Source organism: Coffea arabica, chromosome 5c, assembly GCF_036785885.1.
Source record: "Coffea arabica cultivar ET-39 chromosome 5c, Coffea Arabica ET-39 HiFi, whole genome shotgun sequence".
NCBI classification, from domain to species: domain Eukaryota; kingdom Viridiplantae; phylum Streptophyta; class Magnoliopsida; order Gentianales; family Rubiaceae; genus Coffea; species Coffea arabica.
The window spans coordinates 42,474,059-42,499,267 of NC_092319.1; the positions used below are offsets into that span (position 1 = coordinate 42,474,059).

The 25,209-nt window shown below is 34.1% G+C and overlaps 2 protein-coding genes across 8 annotated transcripts; both read left to right on the plus strand.

Moving 5' to 3' along the window:
* The first annotated feature begins 9,693 nt into the window (after positions 1 to 9,693).
* On the plus strand, positions 9,694 to 23,551 carry LOC113689812 (uncharacterized). 7 transcript variants are annotated; one of them, XR_011815166.1, is made up of 10 exons: positions 9,695 to 10,024; positions 16,461 to 16,601; positions 16,754 to 16,846; positions 16,937 to 17,063; positions 18,247 to 18,356; positions 20,077 to 20,157; positions 21,010 to 21,089; positions 21,217 to 21,524; positions 21,668 to 21,747; positions 23,495 to 23,551. XR_011815166.1 is itself a non-coding variant. In XM_072051003.1 (8 exons), the coding sequence occupies exons 1-7, from the start codon at positions 9,725 to 9,727 to the stop codon at positions 20,280 to 20,282; spliced, it is 891 nt and encodes a 296-aa protein (XP_071907104.1). In that variant the 5' UTR covers positions 9,694 to 9,724; the 3' UTR covers positions 20,283 to 20,308; positions 21,010 to 21,089. The 7 variants fall into 7 exon arrangements, 2 of the variants coding, with proteins under 2 accessions (XP_071907104.1, XP_027063400.1); XR_011815165.1 differs by having other exon boundaries at positions 21,691 to 21,747; XR_011815163.1 differs by having other exon boundaries at positions 21,217 to 21,747.
* Positions 23,141 to 24,859, plus strand: LOC113689675 (GPI-anchored protein LLG1). The gene is made up of 3 exons (XM_027207411.2): positions 23,141 to 23,398; positions 23,495 to 23,551; positions 24,288 to 24,859. Exons 1-3 carry the CDS (start codon positions 23,323 to 23,325, stop codon positions 24,641 to 24,643), a joined length of 489 nt encoding a protein of 162 aa, XP_027063212.1. The 5' UTR covers positions 23,141 to 23,322; the 3' UTR covers positions 24,644 to 24,859.
* Positions 24,860 to 25,209: the final 350 nt, after the last annotated feature.

Below are 25,209 nucleotides of genomic sequence, written 5' to 3' on the forward strand. Positions count from 1 at the left end.
TTAGGTTTAGCATTCAATTCCTGTATCGAACAGTTGGGAGTGGAAAGGATGCTGGGAGGGGTGGGAAGTCAAACAAAACAAAAGTTAAGAAAAAAGTTGTTTAACTGACCCCCAAAAAAATATTTGCAAGTTGTTTTCAACTTGGACTAATCTTCTTTTGACCATGGAAGAGAATGTGGTATATTTCGCCTCGTTTGACTAATAAATATTTTAAATGATTGGTTGGTGTTCCCAGTTTTTTTTCACACTAGGCCAAATTATGCATACATTGAACAAATTGATTTAATTCAAACATGGAGTACTAGGATATGATCCACAGACACGGTGTTTAAGAAGCTCAATATTCGTTTGTAATTCCAACATGCCCTAATTAAAAGTGTTTGAAAAACATATTGTAAACTTTGTTTCCATTTTTTTTTAAAATTTAACTGGTTTTGAACATAAATCATAAAATCTAAACAACCAAGAATATCTTTTAGTCAACCCCAGTAATTATCTCATGAGAGAGATGGTAAATTATACACTGAATCATGGACCATGTCCATGTTATCATTTTACTTTTTCTAAGCATTTTAAACTTAATTAATCTTTCCCTCAACATGCAGATTAGGTTAAGTAATTTCATAGTGAATCATTTAATTGGGACATTTCTTAGTGCCAAAAGAAAAAAAACATGGTAAATATGCCAAGTTGTGACTTGTGAGTCTAAAGACCGGAATGGGATAATTCCCTGCAATCTTAATATATTAGTTACTACACCATCAAATCCATTGACTAGATTAACTGTTTGATGAGTAATTGACTAATGAATTGAAACAATGATAGCTAAGCAATTTCATATTTTTGGATAACAAGATTTGGGTACTAGTACACTATTCATTTCAGAAAACGGCGAACTTATGCTTGCTATTTTTTAAACTATTAGATCTTTTTTTGGTGTTCGTTTAGATGTTGACAAGTCTTATGAGATGAATGTTCACATCCTTAAGGCTTCAAAGTCTTTCTTGACCATTATTTTCATCTTGTTTACCGGCATATATTGGAGACTCTATTACAAAATTGTCACCAATAATATGGCAATCTGTCTCTCTAGAGTAAAGCATGCAAGTAAAATTGAAGCCACAAAGATTCAAATTGGAAACCATGCAATTCACGTAATGAAACCCTTTGCAACGTTTGCTTGAAGCTTCTCAATCATTCGGCAGATGGTTAATGATTGTGCAAATAAAAATGTTGCAAGAAATTTCAACTTTTTATGTACCAAAAGGGGATGAAAAATAATCGATTCCTTCAAAACAAACAGTTACAAAAAAAACCCACCAAAAAAAGAAATGTCAATATATATAGTAACAAAACAATCAAGCCATGGGCATATCTTTACAAACAAGTCATAGGTTTGTCGCATTACGCTGCCTTGACTCGATCAATACGTACCCAGACTGAGAACAGGTTTATGTTGGAAACACAGAAGCCACTCTGAACTTTCAGCAATTTTGTGCTTATCCAATGAAAACCAAAACATAATTAGGTTCGAATTGATGCAGAAGGAATTATGGTAGTAAACGAACTTTTTTCTACGGGCAAATTCTTGATAACGTACTTAGACGTCAAAACATGACGTATTAGTTTTCAAATATTAATTAAAACCACTCTTCCTTGCATGTTCTTTTAGAAGGCTAAGTCAACATCCTTATTAACAAGTTTAAGGAACACTTAAGAAAGCAATGTCCTTAGGCGTTAAAAAAACAGACCCTGAAACGGCAGAAAAGTGTCGAAAAAATTAAACAACACTGACAACCTGGATCTGTTTCCATGCGTCATATATATATGTTCAGTATAGCTTGTAATGTGCTTCCAAAATTATGTTGTGGCATTTTAAAAACACATTTCTATAAATTATTTATCCGCAGGAATTAGAACCAACAGGCTGATTAGGCAATAATATACTATAAAGTTGCGTTGATGGTTTCGCCTGCCACATACTAAAAGTACTAAGAGTACATATACATTTTGTTTTGATAATAAACCCTTGAATCTAGAAATATCTGCTGCTGAATTCGTGTGACATTTGCAATCTCAATTATTCGCTTGGTCCTTCATTTTTGACACTGAGAAGGGAAAATTGACTTCTTCCTTTAACTGATGTTACAGGTTGAATGTTAGGCTATATATAATGATAGTATCCTGTACCTGAATCGAGAATTGAAGGACATAGAGTTCGGTAAATGGTGACCAAATGGTATCCAAGGCAGAAATTATGGGTGAAAAAGGTATTAGAACGAAATGATTCCCATTTATACTGGGAGGCATCTCTGGATATAAGTATTCTTCTAAAATTCTGAAAGGGAAATGGAATTATCCTAAGTTCTAATATGCTAATTTATAATCGACCCAACACGCTGTCTGTAAGACGATGTAGTAAATGCATACGTATCATCCCATGACTCTCTTTTTGTTTGATCTCTCTAAGGTTTTTTTTAAAGAGAGTTTCATCTTTTCGAGGTTCTTTATTGTATTAACACTTGATAGACTCCACTATTACCCCTTCTAGAAAAAGTTGAAAATTAAAATTAAGTAGCTATTCTTAGTTCTTCCGCAGATTAGATAGATATGTTGCATCACTTTTTTTTTTCAGAAACAAGAGAGAAAAGTAATCCACAAATTCTGCAGATCTTAAATGTGGGCTTGAAATTGAAGTTTCTTTTTCTTGGATAAGTGTTGAAGATTAGTGTCTCCTTAATTACATATATGAACATGGAGTAAAGGAAGGTTCCATGCACCTTTTTTTGACGATTATGGCTATCATTGATTCAGAACCAAAATTAGTTAATGAAATTTAATGGGGTCTACGTGTGTTTGCACGATGAGCCCGCTGAAAGTGAAAGGGCTAATGAATCTTTATTTTCTTTGGTAGAGAACAAATCGAATGGAGTGGAGTTTTGATGCTTTTTTCAAGCATCAATTATTGCCACAAAGGCAGAATATTTTTTTTTTTAGGTGTAAATAAATTGTTGATGCATTAATGTACCCATTCTTTTTCTTCTTTTTTAGTTGGTTGTCGGTTCACAGTTGATATTTTCAACCTCACAACAGGTTGAAAGAGTCTTAAAAGTGTCTTGCAGTCATTAATTTGAAGCATATATAGAAGAAGTTGTGTGATGGATATGGTTTCGCATAATTGATTTGATTGGAATTAAATTTGAACTAGTCAAGAGTTAATATATCATCTTTATGTCTGGCGAATATGGGACAACTATTTTATACAAAAAAAAAAAGGATCACTAATTCATGATTTGGACAGTAATTCTTTTTTGATTATTTTCTAGGGAAGAAAAGGGTACAGAAAAAAAAATATATACCACCAAACAAAAAAAAAATCATGGTCATTCTTGGGTAAAAAAAAAAAAAAGGAATTACAATAACCTTGGACTAGGGGCACATACATTTGGGTAGATGCCTATTGCTTGTCTTGAATATTGTTATTTCTGCAGAAAATTTTCCAACCATTTAAACTAGACCCTTATCCAAATTCATTGGGGATACTTGCATTGGAGAACTAGAAAGGATTGAAAAGTTTGATGAACAATTAATTAATTAATTTGCTTTACACAAGGCTTTAGGCTTCAGCTAAAAACTGAATCCCACTGAAGTTTGTAGTCGAAATGCTTGAATTTTCAACTGCTATCTTCTTTTCTACCAAAAAAAAAAAAAAGAAAAGAAAAAGTCAGTGGCTATCTTTTAAAGAATTCATATAACTACATTGCGTGCGGTCCTTATAAGTGTGTGTATAGATATATGTATTTTCTCGCAAGGACCAAATGCTTCATAATCGGTCCCTTACATGACCTTGGGACAAGAATTTCAGTGTCATGCATCATTTTCATAGACAAGCTGGATGGTAATATGATAACAAACTCCATTCATTGCCAACTTTTGATTCTAGTCACAAGCCCCCACGTATTAGTCAAAAATACCAATCACTATTTTTTTCTACATGAAATCTTTTATTTCACTTCTTACACAAATTTCCATCCCAGTACTCTATATTGTCTCACCACAGGTAATTCATTAGCCTTACCATAGCGAGGTATGCTAGGAACACAAGAAGATCGTTAGGTTTAGGTAGAGCTACACTCATTTGAAGTTCGACCCACTCATCAATTTTCATGGAAATTCAGAACACATAATTCATTGAAAAGAAATAAAATGCAAACAATCTTGTTAATTTCTTTATTCTTGAATCTGTCGACGTATCTCCATCATATAATATCTAGATACATCTAGATGAGTAAACATCTTTGATATCAATTGACAACCAATATTAACCTAATTGATAAGACGCATCACAGGAAGTGATAAATGCTCTTTCAAGTTGCGAAACGTTGAAATCTTCCATCAAGTTGTGACGCTTGTAACATGCAAAATTTGATAGCGAACCATGTGAGAAGGATGAGAACAGACCTACCAACTTGCCAATCATTTAATCAAACTTCAAACATAGCTTGAATTTCTGTTCTTTATTAACTATTGATTCAGCATATTGCTGACTACTATCATCTTTTTTATGGAGGGATCATTTTCTGCTTACTCTTTTAAGTGTATAATGAGTATCAAATAAGTTATCAGCAAAATCTATTTTCGTCTAGCACGAGATGGTTTAAATATTCACAGCCAGAAATTGATGTTGTACCAAGACAAGAGAATAATGAAATAATAACCATGATTAAGATCTTGAATGCAAACGAATTTGAAGCTTTGTATGTTATTTCTTTTGATTTATTTTTAAACTTAATCCAGTGATATATAGTCATTAATTAGAATTAACATACAAAAATAATAATAATAAACCATTCTTTATCATCAATCTCATCTTGGTTAGTAAAATGTCACGTTAGCATAAACAGCTGGGCTAATAGTTTTTACCTACTCCCTTGCATGATGTTTGAGTGGTGCAGAAGCAGCTAGGGTAAGGATCAAAATCAAGAGGTCGAATCAACTGTTACAAGTTTGCCCTTTTATGCGTTCTTTTTCCACTAATACGTACAAATGATGAGATAAATTAATAACAGCTTGACCTTTCACATAGAATTAATCAACTAACCTATGCTCTTTTTTTTTATTTTTTTTGGGTACGGATTTGCCTATAATTTAAGTAGGACCCTACTTCGAAATTATTTATTGCAGCCAAGATGAAGATGATTTTAATTGGCAAATGATGTCAAAGAGCAGTTGGGATGTTGCAAAGTCTCCCTAAAAAGATCAGATCTTTTTGAAGATATGAAACTTTCTCCTTGAGTTGCGGAGCTAACGATTCTGCGGGAAAGTAGAATTTGCAACTTTTACAGGAATCTGAAAGTGGCTGTGATTGATCGAGTGATTGCAGTTGAAGATGGGATTGTATGTGTTTATGGATTGAATGAAATTCAAGCTGGAGAAATGATTGAATTTGCCAGCGGGGTGAAAGGTTGATTCAAGGAGATGGTTGTTGTCTAGTTGTTTGGTGATCTTTCAGTCTAAACCATAGAAAGTTCAGTAGCAACCACTAGGGGAATCTAAAAATGAATTAGGTTCTAGATGCTGTCCTCAATTGATTTTTAATTCTTTATTTATTTCTTAACTAAAAGCTTGTTTGGGAACTCTGTCACTAATGGCGGATTATGGTCTCGGAGGTGTATGCCTTGATCCATGATAACGATTGAAATTAAACCCATTCAAACTTTTATTTACAAAAAAAAAATAATAAAAATAATGGCGAATTATGTGCATCAAATTTTATGTTCACAAACAACACCATCCACCAACTTACAAGAAACACAAGCCTTTTTCATCTCCAATTTGTATTCATTAAGTACTGATTTTGGTACATGATTATGACACCCAAAAGAAAAAGTGTAACTTCGAACAATTTTTAGCAATTTTTATTGTCCGAAAGGCAAATTTTGGTGCAGCTCTTTGACGGAAGCCGCCCCACTAAATGAGAGTACTAAGCACTCAAGACTTCAGGTTATCTCACCTCCAATCAAACTACACAATGTCCATTCTTTCTTGATCTAATCTATTATTCCAAAAAAAAAAAAAAATTTGTTATATAAGCTACTGGAGGGAGATCTCACTACAGTAATAACCAGGAGTGATAAATAGGACTTCTGTGCATGGAAAAAATTTTTGGAAAATTTAAAAAAAAAAAAACTAAAGAACTTTAACTCTATAATTCAAGTAATTTTCTGATACAGAGAAGAGATTTGAAATGAAAAGTTAATAATGTCTCAATGATTTACAAGTTGTTTTCACCTTGAACCAAGATTTTGTTTTTATGACAAATAATTGCTAGCATTCATCATATTGAGGTAATCTATTTTTGACCATGGAAGAGAATAATGTAATTTATTTCACCTCGTTTAGCTAACAAGTATCAGTTGGTGTTCCCATCTTTCTTCCTAAAAGGGCCAAATTTTCTATTTTGCGGGTGATTTTTTTCCCTCTGTGTGTGTCATATTATGAATTAAAAAAATGTGTAGTCTTTTCCCTAGTCAACAATGTGTGAACACATTGTAAACTTTGTTTCCATTATTTTTGTAATTTAACGTGTTTTGAACATAAATCATAAAATCTAAGAATTATGTTTAAACGTTATTACCTACGAATCAAATGGTAATTAACAACACGCAGAATCAAAGAGATGGTAATTAGCATTTTAAACTTAATTAATCTTTCCCTCAACGTGCAGGTTAGGCTAAGCAATCTCATAGTGAATGAATCATTTAATTGGGACATTTCTTAGTGCCAAAAGAAAAAAAAAAACCATGAAAAATATGCCAAGTTGTGACTTGTGAGTCTAAAGACCGGAATGGGGTAATTCCTTGAAGGACTACTACTCTTAATATATTTATTAGTCAATATATGACATCAAATTCATTGACTAGATTAACTACTTAATTAAGTAATTGACTAACGAATTAAAACTATATGACATCTAAGCGATTTCATATTTTTGGGCGCTGGTACACCATTCATTTCATGAAGTTCACAATTCTTCATTTTTTTTGGGTCTCTGTTTAGATATTGACAAATCTTGTGAGATGAATGCTCACAATCTGAGCCCTTCAAAATCTTTCTTGCTTACCTATGTTAGGAACTCTATTACATAATTGTCTCGAATAAATATGGCTATCTGTCTTTATAGAGTAAGCGTGTCGGTAAAATTGAAGCCAAAATATAAGTAGCAAAAAGATTGAAGCTGGAAATTATATATGCATTTCACGTAATGAAAGCCTTTGCATCATTTGCTTCTGAGTCATTTGGCAGAAGGTTGATGATTATATATGCAAATAAAAATGGGCAAGAAGTTCCAGCTTTCTAGGTACCAAAATATCATGAAAAATAATAGATTCATTCAAAACAATCAGTTACAAACAAAACCCACAAAAGAAAAGGAAAAAAAAAAAAAAAGAGCTAACAAATACATTTTTAAATCACAGAAATTACTCTGAAACTTCGACAATTTTGTACTTATCTAATGAAAACGAAAACATAACTAGGTTCAAATTGATGTAGAAGGATTTATAGTAGTAATCAAAGTACATAAGTATAATGTACTTTGACTTCGAAACATCACGACATTGGACATGATTCTTGAAAAGATCATCTTTTCTACTTCTGACATTATGCCATCTTTAGGATTTTTACACTTTTTTTGGATTTAAATTTTATTTTTTTAAAAAAATATAACTGCTGACCTCCATCTTAAGGAACACCCGCTGAGTACTTGTTAGACAAACCCATGTAAAAATCAGGAATCAACTCATAAATTTTAGTCTATCTGATATTTTACTGGTGTGACAAATGTGCCACAGACTATTACTTCAGGGTACTTAAGTGTCAAAGTCAATAGTTTAGGGTACAAATAGAAAAGCCATACTATTTTATGGGTGCAAATTGCAATTAATTCTCATTTTCTTAATCCAATCATACTGTCGGATAGGTCATCCTACTCCGAGATTTTTGCCACTAAGATAATTAATTAAAATGCATAATTCCTATCATAAATTTCATTGAAGGCGTGAAGGGCAATTGGAATGTCACTTCAAGAAAATATTGCATATGAAATGCAAAAGGGCAATTGGAATGTCATTTTCCTATATATATTTTTCACGGAAACTTGAGTGGAAGCTACTAATGGAATCTATTAGAATTCTAGACCGGTAAGAATGTTGAATCATTTATTAATTCCGGATTAGTTTCTTAATCTGGCTATAGTTAATTAATAGTAGAGTGACAAGTGTTCCGTGACCATGAGTTCATATTCTACCATACATAACCCACCAACCTGCAATAACATAAGATCTAGTTTTCACATCTAGTTTTCACTTTTCACTAATTAATGATTTTACAAGTTAAAAGAAAAGTAGCCAAAGGGATAGTTTAACTTCTCCATGGTCGAAAAGGCAATTTTTTGAGTAAGTGTTGTATGTTGTGATAGGTACAGACTAATTACTTTAGATTTTGCAAATCTTGGAAGCGCCCCACTAATTATTGGTCCTAAGCATGCAAGAGAGGGTATAGCCAAATGCTGTTGAGTTGATGTGAAATTGATCCGTGCCAATAAGATAGCACATGAATTAACTTTTCACGCTAAATCTTCACATCTTGTGGAATCCCTATGGAATTTCTCCCTCAACTTTGTTGAGTAATTTAGTGTTGGACGATTTTCAACAATTTAGTTAATAACATTTTCTTTTTTTTTTTGTATAAAAATAAACTTGTGTCAAAGTTTTCTTATTATGCCAAATCAAAATAACTCATATGTAAACTATTGAGTGTGAGGAGTTGTTAGAAGTTGAGCAAGGTTTGAAATGACTAATTATCTCCGTTCTTCCTTTCAATCGCTCAATCGGGTTGTACCCTAGAGAATTATAGGGGTTTTACACTTTTTTTTTTCTCCAATTTGGAGGTTGACTAAAAATAATCCTATAGGTTGCTATACAGAATAGTTATTCAACTTATTTGATGAGACTTAGCCGTCGTAAATAATTCAAGTTCTTTAATGGTGTAGGTTCGTTGTCTTTTATTTTAACTCAGAACTTCTTGTATCTCGCCAAAATCTTCAACGTAGATTAGTGCAAAATCACTACTACAAAGGGTGCTGCTGGGGAGAGGGGAGCAGGGGGAGTTTTGATATAAACTGGTCAAAAGTTTTATTTATTTCTTTTTGACGTAATACATAAGTCAGGAGCCTAAGTTGTCGGGTCAATGCTGAAGTCCATTTGTGCTCTAAAATCAATGGAAAGTTGCAGAAAAAAAGTATGCTGTATGGGAAAAATGGATGCAACTTGGAATGGTTATTCAATTTAAAACTATTTTCTACAATATAAAGGAGGTTATTAAAATCATTGCATCACAACAACAAAAAAAAACGGGGGAGAAGGAATATTATGAAATGATGATAATCCAAGGAAGATATCTGGATTAAAGTCTTCCATTGAAACCGAAAAACTAATTTACAAAAAATAATTGATGGACTGGTTTCCGGTCACCTTTTCCAGGCCCTATATTAGAGCCCAACGAAATGCGTCCATAATTTAATTGATTCAGGTGTCAAAAGTCCAACTCAATTTCATTTCTCTAGCCCTTCACTAACCCAATAAACCGGCCCAATATTTAGTTTTTCTCTAAAATGCCCATGGGTTTATAAAAATTGCAATATCACCCGCAAACTTTGCTGTCCATGGCGATGGCCAGACCCTTCATCTTCAAAGCCTGTCTCCTTTCCGCCGAAACTCCGAACCTCTTGAAGAAGAATCGCATGGACCCGAAGCCCTTTTCAGAAAAAGACCAGTTTTTTTCAGCAAAAGCCGAAAAGGTCACCACCAATGGTGCAGCGAACATAAGCCTTCAAGAATGGCAGGGCTGGGGCGCCATCTCACCTGTACCTGCCATGGTTATTGAAGTCATTCAGGACTTGAAGCTTCTGGAGAAAGATATTGGAGCTCATTTGGATTTTGGTGGCAATCATGGCAAACTCCAAGTAAGAACAATTTTCTCTTTCTTTATTGATTAATCCCCCAACTCTCCTCCAAGAACAGTGGAAAAAAGAAAAGAATTGAACTACCAAAAGTAAGAATATTCTGTGTAATATGTGTTTAAATTAGATGATGAGATGCATAAAGTTTTTAACTTTTTATTTGACTGTTTTCTTGATAGACAAATTGATGGGTGATGACTTGTTTAGAAGCTTTACTGATTTTACCTTGGGATTTTTGTATTTTGTTTATTATTTATTTATTTATTATTATTATTATTATTATTGGTTTCTGAAGGGCTGAAAACATCAACTGTGATCAATTGATGTTATGTTAAGGAAATTGTAAGTGGTAATGTGAATGTAAACATGAGAATAGAATTGTCATGTTTACTACTACATGCAACAGGTTCGAGGCTATGTTTGGCTTTCAGCTCATGTGACCTGTTGGATGGTCATAGGTATCTTATTTGATCAATGCAAAGCGTTGTGCATTAAAAATCAATCATGGTATTAATGGATGAGATTTTGATTCAGGTGATGCTTTTGTTGGTCGAAGGTATTAATATGATCTGTGCATGACGTCATCCAGAATTTTTTGTGTGTAATTTATCACTCTGAAACTGAACTGTCTTGTTAGGCATGTTGCTTTTACTGCTTCCTGTAGATTATTTATGTAAAATGCCTCTTTCTAGGACTCTCTTATGTTAATACAGACGATGATTGCTCATTTATGACACGTACTAACAAGCACATGAAACAGGTGGTTTACTTTTACGGCTGCCACTAGATTAACAATTTTAACATTTCCTTAGATTGGTTATGGAAATTAGCGAGGCCATACAATCATTTTCTGTAGAGTTTGTTGATATATATCCCTTAATGTGAAGTTTCTAACGGAGTACTGAAATTAGTGAGTACCAACTGTCCAGTTCAGTTTTGAATGTCCTCAGATGAGTACATATGTATTTAATTGATAAGAGCTCCTAGTATGCAAGTCACTTGGAAGGTGATACCAATGTAGACAGTTAAGTAATCAAATATTCCCAAGATTGGATGTAGAGATCAGATGTAGTTCAAGTATATACTGGTCTGAGATAACCTTTAGACAGGGTATTGCTAGAGTCTTGCATTCTATTATAGATTCAGGGGTGCTTTTAGGTGGTTAAACTATTGAAGTAAATGAAAGTGTGTTTTACCATGTCTTTTATTTGTTTTTTGTTAAATGTATTCCCCTTTTCACTATGCAGAATGATAGCCTTCTCTTCTCTATCAGTCTCTCTCTCTATCTCATTTTCTGTGTGTGTTTGCAATATTTTTGGATGTGTACTTAATGACATAGATAGCAACCGTCATATCACAATGTTTCTATGGTAAGGAGTTACAATTAGGTTTTGTATTGTTTATGTTGTTTGCTCTATTTGATATTTCTTTTTTTCTGTCATTTTCAGTGGTTAATCAATACTTTTTCTGCTGAATAATGTTGTACATATTGTAGCTGCTGTGGAGTGATTATATAATTTAACAGAATGGTTTGTTAATTTAGCTGATAATCCATTTGGAAATTGAAAAATGTAACGACAATAAGGGAACAAGTTCATGACCTGCTAGATTCTATCCCACATCGACGCTATCAGTGCCTCCAATTCAGTATACAAAGTTCATTTCCTTATCCCACGATCGCCGAGCTCAGTAACGTGGGCTTTCACCCAAGTGGGGGGCAAGGGCATGGACTCGGTTGCTGGCAGCACAAAAAAATTCCACATTCCACATTCCACGATTTTAAAAAAAAAATCAATGAATTAAAAAAAGGTTGCAGCAACTGGGACCATTCCCTTTTCTTCATTTTTCGTCTTTAAGCCACAAATAAACTACAGAAATTTAGCTAGCTAGATTTGCAATGTTTTTGTATGTGTACATAATCCCATAGATAGCAAGCGTCATATCAAAATGTTTATATCGTAAGGGGTTACGATTAGGTTTCTTAATGTTTATATTGTCTGCTCTGTTTGATATTTCTTTTTTCTATCATTTTCAGTAGTTAATCAATACTCTTTCTATTGAATAATATTGTACATGTTCTAGCTGCTGTGGAGTGATTGTCTAACTTAACAGAATGGTTTGTTAATTTAGTTGATAATCCTTTTTGGAAATTGAAAAATGTAATGACAATAACGGAAGTAGTTCATGACTTGCTAGATTCTATCCCACATCGACATCATCAGTGGCTCCCATTTGGTATATAAAGTTCATTTCCTTATCCTACGAATGCTAGGCTCGGTAATGTGGGTTTGTACCCCAAGTGGTGGCATTAAGGGTATGGAATCAGTTGCTTGCAACCCAAAAAAATTCCACATTCCACTATCTAAAAAATAGACATGAATGAATTCAAAAATGTTGCAGCTGGTTGGACCATTACCTTTTCTTCATTTTTGCTGTTTAAGGCACAATGAAACTGTAGAAATTTAGCTAGCTAGCATTTGCAATATTTTTGTATGTGTTCATAATCCTGTAGATAGCAAGCAGGTTCATTTTTCCTGTTTAAGGCGCTATGAAACTATAGAAATTTTGCTAGCTAGTGTTTGCAATATTTTGTTATGTATGTATAATCCCATAGATAGTAAGCAGGTGTCATATCACAATGTTTATATGGTAAGGGGTTACGATTGGGTTTCTTATTGCACATGTTGCCTGCTCTGCTTGATATTTCTTTTTTTCTGTCATTTTCAGTGGTTAATCAATCCTTTTTCTGCAGAATAATGTTGTACATATTGTAGCTGCTGTGGTGTGATTATATAATTTAGCAGAATGGTTTGTTAATTTAGCTGATAATCCTTTTTGGAAATTGAAAAATGTAACAACAATAAGGGAACTTGTTCATGACGTGCTAGATTCTATCCCACATCGACACTATCAGTGCCTCCAATTCAGTATATAAATTTCATTTCCTTATCCCACGATCGCCGAGCTCGGTAACGTGGGCTTTCACCCAAGTGGGGGGCAGGGGCATGGTCTCGGTTGCTGGCAGCACAAAAAATTCCACATTCCACATTCCACGATCTAAAAAATAAAAATCAATGAATTAAAAAAAAACATTGCAGCAACTGGGACCATTCCCTTTTCTTCATTTTTCCTGTGTAAGCCACCAATAAACTATAGAAATTTAGCTAGCTAGCGTTTGAAATATTTTTGTAGGTGTGCATAATCCCATAGATAGCAAGCGTCATATCAAAATGTTTATATGGTAAGGGGTTACGATTAGGTTTCTTGTTGTTTATATTGTCTGCTCTGTTTGATATTTCTTTTTTCTATCATTTTTAGTGGTTAATCAATACTTTTTCTGTTGAATAATGTTGTATGTGTTGTAGCTGCTGTGGGGTGATTGTCTAACTTAATAGAATGGTTTGTTAATTCAGCTGATAATCCTTTTCGGAAATTGAAAAATGTAATGACAATAACGGAAGTAGTTCATGACTTGCTAGATTCTATCCCACATCGACATCATCAGTGGCTCCAATTTGGTATATAAAGTTCATTTCCTTATCCTACGAATGCTAGGCTCGGTAATGTGGGTTTGTACCCCAAGTGGGGGCATTAAGGGTATGGAATCAATTGCTTGCAACCCAAAAAAATTCCACATTCCACTATCTGAAAAATAGAAATGAATGAATTCAAAAATGTTGCAGCTGGTTGGACCATTACCTCCTTCATTTTTGCTGTTTAAGGCACAATGAAACTGTAGAAATTTAGCTAGCTAGCGTTTGCAATGTTTTTGTATGTGTACATAATCCCATAGATAGCAAGCAGGTTCATTTTTCCTATTTAAGCCTATTTAAGCCACAAGGAAACTACAGAAATTTGGCTAGCTAGTGTTTGCAATATTTTTGTATGTATACATAATCCCATAGATAGTAAGCAGGCGTCATATCACAATGTTTATAAGGTAAAGGGTTATGATTAGGTTTCTTATTGTTTATGTTGTCTGCTTTGTTTGATATTTCTTTTTTTTCTGTCATATTCGGTGGTTAATCAATACTTTTTCTGCTGAATAATGTTGTACATATTGTAGCTGCTGTGGAGTGATTATATAATTTACCAGAATGGTTTGTTAATTTAGCTGATAATCCATTTTGGAAATTGAAAAATGTAACGACAATAAGGGAACTAGTTCATGACCTGCTAGATTCTATCCCACATCGACGCAACCAGTGCCTCCAATTCAGTATATAAAGTTCATTTCCTTATCCCACGATCGCCGAGCTCGGCAATGTGAGCTTTCACCCAAGTGGGGGGCAAGGGCATGGACTCAGTTGCTGGCAGCCCAAAAAAATTCCACATTCGACGTTCCACGATTTAAAAAATAAAAATCAATGAATTAAAAAAACGTTGCAGCAACTGGGACCATTCCCTTTTCTTCATTTTTCCTGTTTAAGCCACAATTAAACTATAGAAATTTAGCTAGCTTGCGCTTGCAATATTTTTGTATGTGTACATAATCCTATAGATAGCAAGAGTCATATCACAATGTTTATATGGTAAGGGGTTACAATTAGGTTTCTTATTGTTTGTATTGTCTGCTCTGTCTGATATTTCTTTTTTTAATCATTTTCAGTAGTTAATCAATACTTTTTCTGTTGAATAATGTTGTACGTGTTGTAGCTGCTGTGGAGTGATTGTCTAACTTGACAGAATGGTTTGTTAATTTAGCTGATAATCCTTTTTCGAAATTAAAAAATGTAATGACAATAACGGAAGTGGTTCATGACTTGCTAGATTCTATCCCACATCGGCATCATCAGTGGCTCCAATTTGGTATTTAAAGTTCATTTCCTTATCCTTCAATCGCCGGGCTCAGTAACGTGGGCTTGTCACCTGAGTGGGGGCATTAAGGGTATGGAATCAGTTGCTTGCAACCCAAAAAAATTCCACATTCCACTATCGAAAAATAGAAATGAATGAATTCAAAAATGTTGCGGCAACTGGGACCATTCCCTTTTCTTCATTTTTCCTGTTTAAGCCAGAATGAAACTATAGAAATTTAGCTAGCTAGCGTTTGCAATATTTTTGTACGTGCTCATAGTCCAATAGATAGCAAGCAGGTTCATTTTTCCTGTTTAAGCTACAATGAAACTATAGAAATTTAGCTAGCTAGTGTTTGCAATATTTTGGTATGTATGCATAATCCCATAGATAGTAAGCAGGTGTCATATCACAATGTTTATATGGTAAGGGGTTACGATTGGGTTCTTATTGCACATGTTGTCTGCTCTGCTTGATATTTCTTTTTTTCTGTCATTTTCAGTGGAATCAACACTTTTTTTGTTGAATAATATTGTCATATTGTAGCTGCTGTGGAGTGATTATATAATTTACCAGAATGGTTTGTTAATTTAGCTGATAATCCTTTTTGGAAATTGAAAAATGTGACAACAATTAGGGAACTAGTTCATGACTTGCTAGATTCTATCCCACATCAACGCTATCAGTGCCTCCAATTCAGTATATAAAGTTCATTTCCTTATCCCATGATCGCCGAGCTCGATAACGTGGGCTTTCACCCAAGTGGGGGGCAAGGGCATGGACTTGGTTGCTGGCAGCCCAAAAAAATTCCACATTCCACTATGTAAAAAATAGAAACGATGAATTAAAAAAATGTTGCCGCAACTGGGACCATTCCCTTTTCTTCGTTTTTCCTGTTTAAGCATAAAAAAAACTATAGAAATTTAGCTAGCTGGCATTTGCAATATTTTTGTATGTGTACATGATCACATAGATAGCAAGCCGGTGTCATATCACAATGTTTATATGGTATGGGGTTGCGATTAGGTTTCTTATTGTTTGTGTTGTCTGCTCTGTTTGATATTTATTGATTTTTTCTATCATTTTAAGTGGTTAATCAATACTTTTTCTGTTGAATAATGTTGTATGTACATGTTGTAGCTGCTGTGAAGTGATTATCTAATCTAACAGAATGGTTGTTAATTTAGCTGATAATCCTTTTTGGAAATTGAAAAATGTAATGACAATAACAGAAGCAATTCATGACCTGCTAGATTCTATCCCATATCGACATTATCAATGCCTCCAATTCAGTATATAAAATTCATTTCCTTAACCTACGATCGCCGGGCTTGGTAATGTGGGCTTGTCACCTGAGTGGGGGCATTAAGGGTATGGAATCAGTTGCTTGCAACCCAAAAAACTCCACATTCCACTATCTAAAAAATAGAAATGAATAAATCAAAAATTGTTGCAGCAACTGGGACCATTCCCTTTTCCTCATTTTTCCTTTTTAAGTCTCAAAGAAGCTATTGAAATTTAGCTAGCTAGCTGAGAAGTGTTTTGGGAAATCCTAGCTCCATTCTGTTGTTTTAATTGCTATTAGGGGCAATCCCCTAATTTGTTTCTTTCTGATCCTAGTGGTTGATATGCTCATCTTCAGGGAGATTTTAAAGTGCAAGAGGATAAAAAGCATAGGGCAAAGTTTCAATCTTTAGGAAATTCTGAGAAGAAGCTCCAATTCTTTTCAGCTCGTCAAATAGCATGCCGCTTACTCGGTAGTAGAGGATATCTCTGTCAGAAGGTACATCTGTTATTTCTTTTTTCTCATAGTGATGGTAAGTTGGAGAACCAACTATTGTCTCGGTGTTCCTTCCCATAACCCGTAAATTGTCTCTGCATTTCATCTGTGCTCAGTTGCAAATTCAGTCTTTTCCTGTCTGTCTAATTGCTTAGTGCTGGCTTCCCATGGAAGATTGCATGTGTTCAAGACTTCTGCCTTTTCCCCTTTGGCATCGGATACGTTTTTGGTTGTATATGCATCCAAAGGTTCATGTTCTTCTCGTTTTCATTTTCTTTCCCTAGTTACATATATGCATTACATGAGGATCAGCTAAGGACTTTATTGTTCTTCTGTAGGATTTTTTACGACAGAACAACACGGGAAAGTTGTTATGTCAAGTGTTTGGCACCCATGCTGCAACTTTGTGTCTCTTTGGCATTTCTGAACTTGAAGAAATCATGTGGAGTGCATTGAACTTTTCAGGTTAAATCATGGTTTAATTGGTAATATTTTGAAGATGCATCTCCTCGTCTTTGATTCACTATGTTGTACTAGCATTAGATCTGTAAGGCATGAGTGTCAAAGCCATGACTATTTAAATGCACAATGGTCTTTGTAGTTCATTTTTTGACTTCGTAGTTTGCTCTACATGTTCGACTTCCTACTGCAAACACTTCACATTGTTGAAACTGCTTGATTTCTTCTGCATGCAACTGACAATCTCTGAAAACTTTCTTTTCCCAATAATTATTGTAAGGCTCACCTTTGTTTACAATCATAATAGACCTTGTATTTTCTGATTCCACTCCCTTGAGCCTCAATTAATTTTTACCTCCTTAAAAAAATAAATTAGCAAAGAGTTTGTGGCAAAATTTGTTGCTATAAAAGTTTGACAGCTAAAGTTGCTTTGTGAAAAACCTATAGGAATAATCAACTAAGTGGAGCCTCAGATGAGCAACAGAAAGAGGAACAGATTATTAATTAAATAATTTATTATGCATGCCTACTGGGTAGTATACAACTCTGGGATATTTGAGGGAAAATTGGAATTCCATCCTTTTTTTTTAACTCAATTAACTTGAGAAGTTGAGTCTAATTAACTCGTATAGATCACGCAGCTGATTGTAACAAATTGAGTTTGAGAAGGTATGCACAGTATTCTGATGGAACATCGGTTACTTTCTCTGTAATCTGAGATACCATTTCCCAATTTGAAAGGATTACATCCTTACTTCTGCAGAAGGGAATATATATTTAGTGATAATTGGGATTCATTTCGTATAAAACTAACTGGTTGAATTTGATCTCTTTAACGTAATTGAATAAGGTGTAAAAGACGGAGATCTGGAGATGAAATCTTGCTACAATTAAAATTGTTATGCCATGTTTTTGACTTTCTAATATAACCTAGAATTACGTCAAAGCTATGTGGGACTAAGGTCTTGGCCAATTTAATGGATTATTTAGGTATGAGAAATAGACTTAGCTAAAACAACTACAGTATATGAAATAGCCTATTATGCTGTTTTTCGCATTATTATTTGTTATGAATAATGCCAGTTTTTGAGGTTAATGCATATCCATGTTTAGTTTCATGTTCATTTGCTACTTTAAGACTTTAAAGTTTATGCCTGTGAGTTTCTGAAGTGCGTTGTGTATTCTTCAGGGAGAAGAAATGTTTGGTGTCTCTACCCTAATAAGAATGCTATGCCGATGTCTGTTCAGGACACATTCATTCAAAATTCCTCCAGGGATCATCAGTCTGAACAGAATTCGGTAATCCTTCTCTAGTCGCATGAATACAGAATAAGAGTGAATTTCTTGTATTTTTTTTGGTTGTCAAATCTTGATTGGTTCAAAACATAGTAGAACCTTCATTAAGTTTGCGATCTACTAATTAACAAATTAAGTTTGTGATCTTTAGTTTTAAGATTGCATTTAACATGGTATGTTCTTCTTCTCCACAAAATGCATCAAAAAAAAAAACAAATTGAAATGATTTTCAGCTCAAGTCTCAGGCTTAAGGTTGATTGATTAAGCCTCTGGACAAAAAAATCATTTCTCATATTCCTCATATGAAACATGTTATCCTTGTTCTCAATCATTTCCTGCTTTAAAAAAAAATTAATTTATGAGTTTTGTATCATTGTAATTTTTTTTTTCTGGTCCTTTGCTGATTTGATGCACATAAATAGAAATTTGGTGCTGAACAAAAATTGTTCTAGCTGACTGTGCAAGTTGGAATGTGAAAGTTTTATGTGACTCTAGGTTTGGAACTGCATAGGTGCATGAAGTACAGTATTGTGTAATTAGTTGGTTACATTAGCTCATTGAAGCAATTTAAACTTTTGGAGAGGAGAATAAATTGATTTATCTTAAGAAATTTGATGTTGATGAACAAAAGATGATTTTACAGTAAATGGTGGTCTACTTCATGAATACTACATGTTATTCAATTTAACTGTTTACTATACTTGCAACCTTGAATTCAACTGAATATTTTCATGAAATTTTCTGAAGCTACAGAAGTGCTCAATATCAAGAATCTTCGAACCGAGTACATTTTTTAGAGTCCTTGTCGGTAAATGTTCTGTTTGTTTAGGATATACCTATCGTAAGTGTCACATGAGATAATAACATCATAAACTTAAGAAAATATGCTCAAGTTATATCAGAAAATTATAACATTATAAGAGAAGGCGACATCTTGACACAATGCTCTGTAATAGTGTACTGTTTTGGCATTGTAAACAGTTATTTGATTTAGGCTCTGAAGTTTTCAATTGTAGTTATCCCATAGAGTTAGTAAAAATTTTACATGATGATAGGAAGGGAACTCCCGAGAACTCATATGTATATTTACTGGGTTCTTCCCTACTTTTGAATTATATTAAAGCTTACCATTTCCCCAAAAAAAAGTTATGTGATTTAAACTCTCGCAAATGGATTATGGATGCCTATCTTTTTGAGGTTTTACGCATCTTTGGTCATAGGGAGGAGATGGAGAGGATTAATTGAGTGCTACATTCTGTTTCTGTTGGATTAGCACGAAATTTAGATATAAAGAAGCATGAATATCATTCAGGGCTGACGTCCTCAAATTTGTCGAATTAGTTGAGCCGACAGAATTAAGTAATGCAGTATATGTGCAAGATATTCAGATTTCCACATTGGAGCTTGGTATTTGATCAGTCCCCTAATTTTAGTTCATGGTTTAATTCCAAAAGATTCAATTTTCTATTCCTCAAAAAATGGAGTGTCAAGCCCTGACTAGTTTGGGTGGACAAAAGTGGATTGGTAAGTTGAAGATTCTACTTATATGTGTCTATGAATTCCTGCCCTCACACGCATTGAATGCTTATAGCCCCTTTATCTGTGTGTTCAGGTAGCTTAAACTTTAGCCCATACAAAGAAGGCTGGCTTTGTTTAAAAACGTTAATCTTCAATTCTTCTGACTCTTCTAGGATATTGATTTGAAGGTTGTGTGACTATGCAGGTACTTGGAGATGAAAGAATGAATTTTATTTTGATTGATGGTACATGGAGCAATTCCCAAGCAATGTTCAAGCGTTTAAAGGTAAACCAGAAATACAATTGGGATCTGACCTCCTTTTATTTTCTATTACACGTCCATGGGGCTATGACTAAGCATTCTTGTCTCAGATGGGAGACAAGAAAAAGGAAAAGAGGAAAGAAATCTAGTGGAGCAACCACAAGTTCATTGTCTTGTAGGTTATATATTTTTCTTGAGTTAAGTTATACAGATATAAGCATTTGCGTTTTCACTTTGAAATGGAAAGGTTCCTAGTAAATAGTTCATTTACAACAACAGTAAGAATTAAACGCTTTGACATCTGGAAGTGCCCTGAAACTCTTCTGCAATATGTAGTTTTGAAATCCCATCATTCCTTTGGTGGACATAAATGGATAGAGGTTATGAATTACCTTCTAAGTAAGCAAATTTGTTTCCTGTTACACCAGTCAAGTTATAAATACGACGCAAGCAAGTACACATGAAATGTTGAATCTTACAAGAAAGAAAAGTAGTTCTTCTCTGAATGAATTAGTTACAAGTTTTTGTCATGCTTCTCTTCAATACATATATATCTTCATTTTTGTTGTGGATATACTTTGTGGATTTTGTAGATTGTATCACACTCGACTGGCTTCGCTTGTTTGTTTTGTAATACCCAATGTATATTTACGAATCTGACTCTTGTTTTCAAGTTATTGACACATGCGGTATTTGAACTATGCCTAAGAGTGTTTATGGGTATCAAATATCAGACACATCTCAAGCAAAAAATCAGTTTGAGGATTGTGTTTTTCCAATTTCATGCTGCATTGCAAAAGATGAGTGTCGTATGGATCAGTCTAGTGATGTAATAGTGTATCCTACTCAACATTTACCTTGAACATTGATGTGCAGGATAAAGCACAGGTAGTTTGGGGAGAAGACCTTCCTTGCATCTCTCTGAATGCAGGGGTATCTCTAATGCACAAACTGAGGCAAGATTCTTCATGAAAATGCTCATCTCTTGATATATTTGACTTGCATGCTTTAATAGTTTATTCTTATTTGCCAATTTAATGCCACCGCGATTAAGGTTCAATTTCTTTCTTTGTCTGAGAGCAGACCGCAACCCTCATGGGACCGTACCTGCACAGCAGCAGCAGCAGTTGGTCTCCTTTATGAGCTTCATCTTGTTCCTGAGTTCAGCTCTCATGGACTGGATAGTCAGGCTGAAGCTATCGAAGATGCTTTAGAGATTCTGTTTGAATCACTTACAGCTCGAAGACTTCGTATGGGGAGGTCCATCAGCCGTAAGGAGAGACATTACAGCAACCTCTGCTAGAAACAAGCATTTCTTCCACAATTTTGGCGGAGACTTTTTTCCTTCAATTGAGGCAGCGCCTGCATACTAACTGATTAGGTTAGAAGAGGTGAGATCCTTGCTAATTTCTAGTATTACAGAAAGGAAATACAAAGTGACTGAGATCAAAGAACTTTGGTGGCCGGGCTCTGATTTTATCAGACTATACAGATTCAGATTTTTTTGCACAATGTTTTGATGCTGAAATTTCAGACACGTTTTTGGACATATGCCAGATGGTTGTGATGCAATGCTAAGTACCTGGACGCAAAGCGGATGATCGAAAAAATACGGTATTCGCTTTTCCCACATTTTGAACTTGAAAGCAAGCTATTTATTATGCTTTGATGTCTTAAGAGGAACCATTTTGCTTGTATGTATAATGTATTTCAATTCTGAACTCACTGATGTACGTTTTCGTGATTATATCTCAAGAATTTAGTTTCTTGAACTAGTCCTTTATTTTGCTGTCCTGCTGCTCTTAGTCTTACGGATTAAAAGACTGATAGACAGAATTAATGTATTATTGGCTCTGAATAATAAAGTGAAGTTAATTATGGAGTTTGGGTTACAGATGGATGGAAGAAATGGTGGCCTGTGTTTCCTTTCATTATCAAACTGTTTGTTAACAAGCGAGACAAAATAGTTCATGTATGCTAAAAGTTCAGTGGAGTTTATATCCAAATTTTGCCTATGCATTGGGGTATCTTGTGAAGTTTGCCAGATGTGCACCAAAAAGTGGTAAAATGACAACATATAAATGTCAATTGATACAAAAATTTAGGATCAAATTATGATTAATGGATACTAATACTAGTGTAGGGATGAATAAGGAAATGAAAACTGTCCAATAATACATGATCAGTATAATGTTGTCCACTACTATGTTTTTAGGAAATTAATCGAAGTTATTTATAAAATTGGGATGGTGTATTAATACAAACAAACTTCATTACCATGAATATCATCTACCTTAAAACTTTCGCTATGCATTCGTCTAACAATTCACCACCATCACCTCTTATTAACCTTGAATTGCACCATTAATTTATTTCAATTTGAGGTTGATTGGGAGAAGGGATTGGTTAGCTCGTTCGAAAAGAAGGGATCTAAGTGAAAGATTGCGAATTCAAGTCCTTCCACTTACACTAAAGAAAGATAAAATTGAGGATAATAAGCATAAGAACGTAGAAGGATAACAAAGTATATAATAAAAGTTGAAATTTTGTGATGCATTGGTACAAATTTGTATTAGCACAAGACTTGCATAGAGTTTCGAAATTAAACTTTCAAACTAAGGCTAATGGGCATAAGATAATTCTAAAATATGCCTAATTTATCATCAATCATGCATACTAATAATAAAAGAACTTGTATAAAATGTATTGAAATTATATATTTATGTGACACTACTATAAGCTGTTTACCTATATAAGAATTGCCGAAACGAATATCAAATTGAGGTTAAAAAATATATACATAATTTATTGTAACTGATGCATAAAAGAGTGATGCAAAAATGGATTGAAAATATTATAAACTGGCACGAAAATCAAAATGTCAATATGATCCTTGTTTAGAAGTTTTTCACCAAATAAAGCAAAAGAGGGATTCCCCACGTATCCAACAACTAATATACTTCTTTGCTACTGCCAAACAAGGTTCCTCCTCCATCCATCCATTCATCCCCTTCCATCCCTTCTCCGCTTCTCTCTCTTCCATTTTCCTGCCATTTTTTTACTTTCCACAAAAATGACACCCCTACAGATGCAGGCAGCTGCCACATTCCAACATTTTCTCGTCTCTTTCTTTTTCACCATTTTCATAACAAGACTGGACAAAACTGATCATTGAAAAGAAGAGAAACAATGGGGTCTAATCCATCTCTAATGTTGTTTCTCTTCTTTCTTCTTGTTGGATTGGCCTCTTCATCCTACATTTCAAGTGAGAATTGTTATGGCATTTATGTGTACCATGTTGATTTTTTTTTTTCTAATCTAATTTCTGTTTAATCTATCTGAAACTTTCGTTCTATGTTAGATCATGCATTGGAGCCTAGCGGATTGAGAGGTCGTACCCTTCTTCAAGCAAAAGCATGTGAGATTCTTTCTCTTCTTTATTCATTTTTGCGTCCTGGATATTGTTGGGAATGAAGAAATAAATTAAGTTTCAAAATCATATTCATCTTTGCCACAATTTCATGGTTGTTCCTTGTGAGGGCATCCTTGATTAAATTTTTTTTTTTTGACATCTTAAAATTTAGATTTCTGAATCCCAAAATTATTCCTTTGTTATATCCTTCTGAATGTTAGTTAAATCTACAGAATTTCTTAGTCCTCCTAAATTATGAACAATAAAGCTAATACTCCGACATGTTATCCATGGATTTAGCTTCAATCTTGCATTTCTTTCACTTAGGTAAATCATTCCAACAAATTAACTCATATGCTGCCTACATTCTTTTCATTATTTATGTTTAAAAGAATCCAACTAGGTTTGGTTACATGTGGAGAAACAATTAAGTTTATGTTAAAAAAATTCATAATATCAGAAAAAAAAATTCATAAGCATATGAATGGAGTTAACTGCATGAACAGAAAAATTACCATTTTAGTGATCTATCCAAGTTTCTTCGAGATTGACATAATTCAAGTTGTTTTTCCGTGCCTAAAGAACCATAGGTGGTCATTTCTACATGCCCTTATCAGGAAAACAAAAGAGAAAAGGAAAGTTTAATTTGATAGATAAGCCTTCCATTCTACAAGAATTATTGAACACTGAAAATTCTTGGAAAATGTATGCTAAAAGTTTCTGCAATCGTGAAACTTTTCAGCTTGCCCTGTAAACTTTGAAGCTCAGAACTACACAATCATCACTAGCCAATGCAAAGGGCCGAATTACTCTCCAAAACTCTGCTGCGATGCCTTCAAGGAATTCGCCTGCCCTTTTGCTGATCAAGTGAATGACATGAAAAACGATTGTGCATCAACCATGTTCAGTTACATTAACATGTATGGACATTATCCTCCTGGACTTTTTGCGAATTTTTGCAAGGATGGCGCCCAGGGCCTTGAATGTGCATCTGCAGAAGCAGAAAGTCCCAAGAAAAATGGGGCGCTGAAAACTGCTCAATCAACTGTGCTGGTGCTGGCAGCTGGTTTCTTGACGTTTTTGTTGAATGCCTTCTAAAACTCAAGAACAGAAATCGAAAATGCGCACCTTCTAATTACTAGTTCAGACATTGATATCCTCCGAGTTTATATATAAGTAATATTTATCTTGAGATTGTAACGTTTTTTGTGCTCTGATCATTCTCTTGGACAATATTGAGCCTAATTCGTTCTGCTAGAAGCATATGGTTCTTCAGATTTTTGAATGACATGCTATTTTTGATGCCTTATGTGATCTCTAATGACAAACACAAATTCTAGTGTTTTCTTTAATATTAAATTAATTAAACAATTTAGTAGATGAGGGACAGTGGTACAATTATATTATCATTTCTCTCTTCTAATATCACTTTTTAATTGTTTGTTGGATCTAAATGTTATAAAATAATAAATTTTAAGGGAGGTTAATATAATTTTTAAAACTTGAAGGGAGGGCAGTGAAATAGTCAAAAACCTCAAGGGAGGTTCCCTCTCTTTTGAACAAAACAAAAATCTCAAGTTTTTCCTTTTTTTTCCTCTCTTGAACAAAACAAAAATCATCAAAAAATTAAAAACTGTATGTAGTCTTCAAGCTAAACATACAAA

Bases quoted from the DNA above. Each gene is read 5' to 3' on its own strand.
- LOC113689812 (XM_027207599.2), top strand. From the start codon at position 9,725: ATGGCGATGGCCAGACCCTTCATCTTCAAAGCCTGTCTCCTTTCCGCC. The intron at 16,847-16,936 runs GTTCATGTTCTT...GTTCTTCTGTAG, and splicing joins GGTTGTATATGCATCCAAAG to GATTTTTTACGACAGAACAA. The intron at 20,158-21,009 runs GTAAACCAGAAA...ATTGATGTGCAG, and splicing joins CAATGTTCAAGCGTTTAAAG to GATAAAGCACAGGTAGTTTG.
- LOC113689675 (XM_027207411.2), top strand. From the start codon at position 23,323: ATGGGGTCTAATCCATCTCTAATGTTGTTTCTCTTCTTTCTTCTTGTT. The intron at 23,399-23,494 runs GTGAGAATTGTT...GTTCTATGTTAG, and splicing joins CTCTTCATCCTACATTTCAA to ATCATGCATTGGAGCCTAGC. The intron at 23,552-24,287 runs GTGAGATTCTTT...GAAACTTTTCAG, and splicing joins CCTTCTTCAAGCAAAAGCAT to CTTGCCCTGTAAACTTTGAA.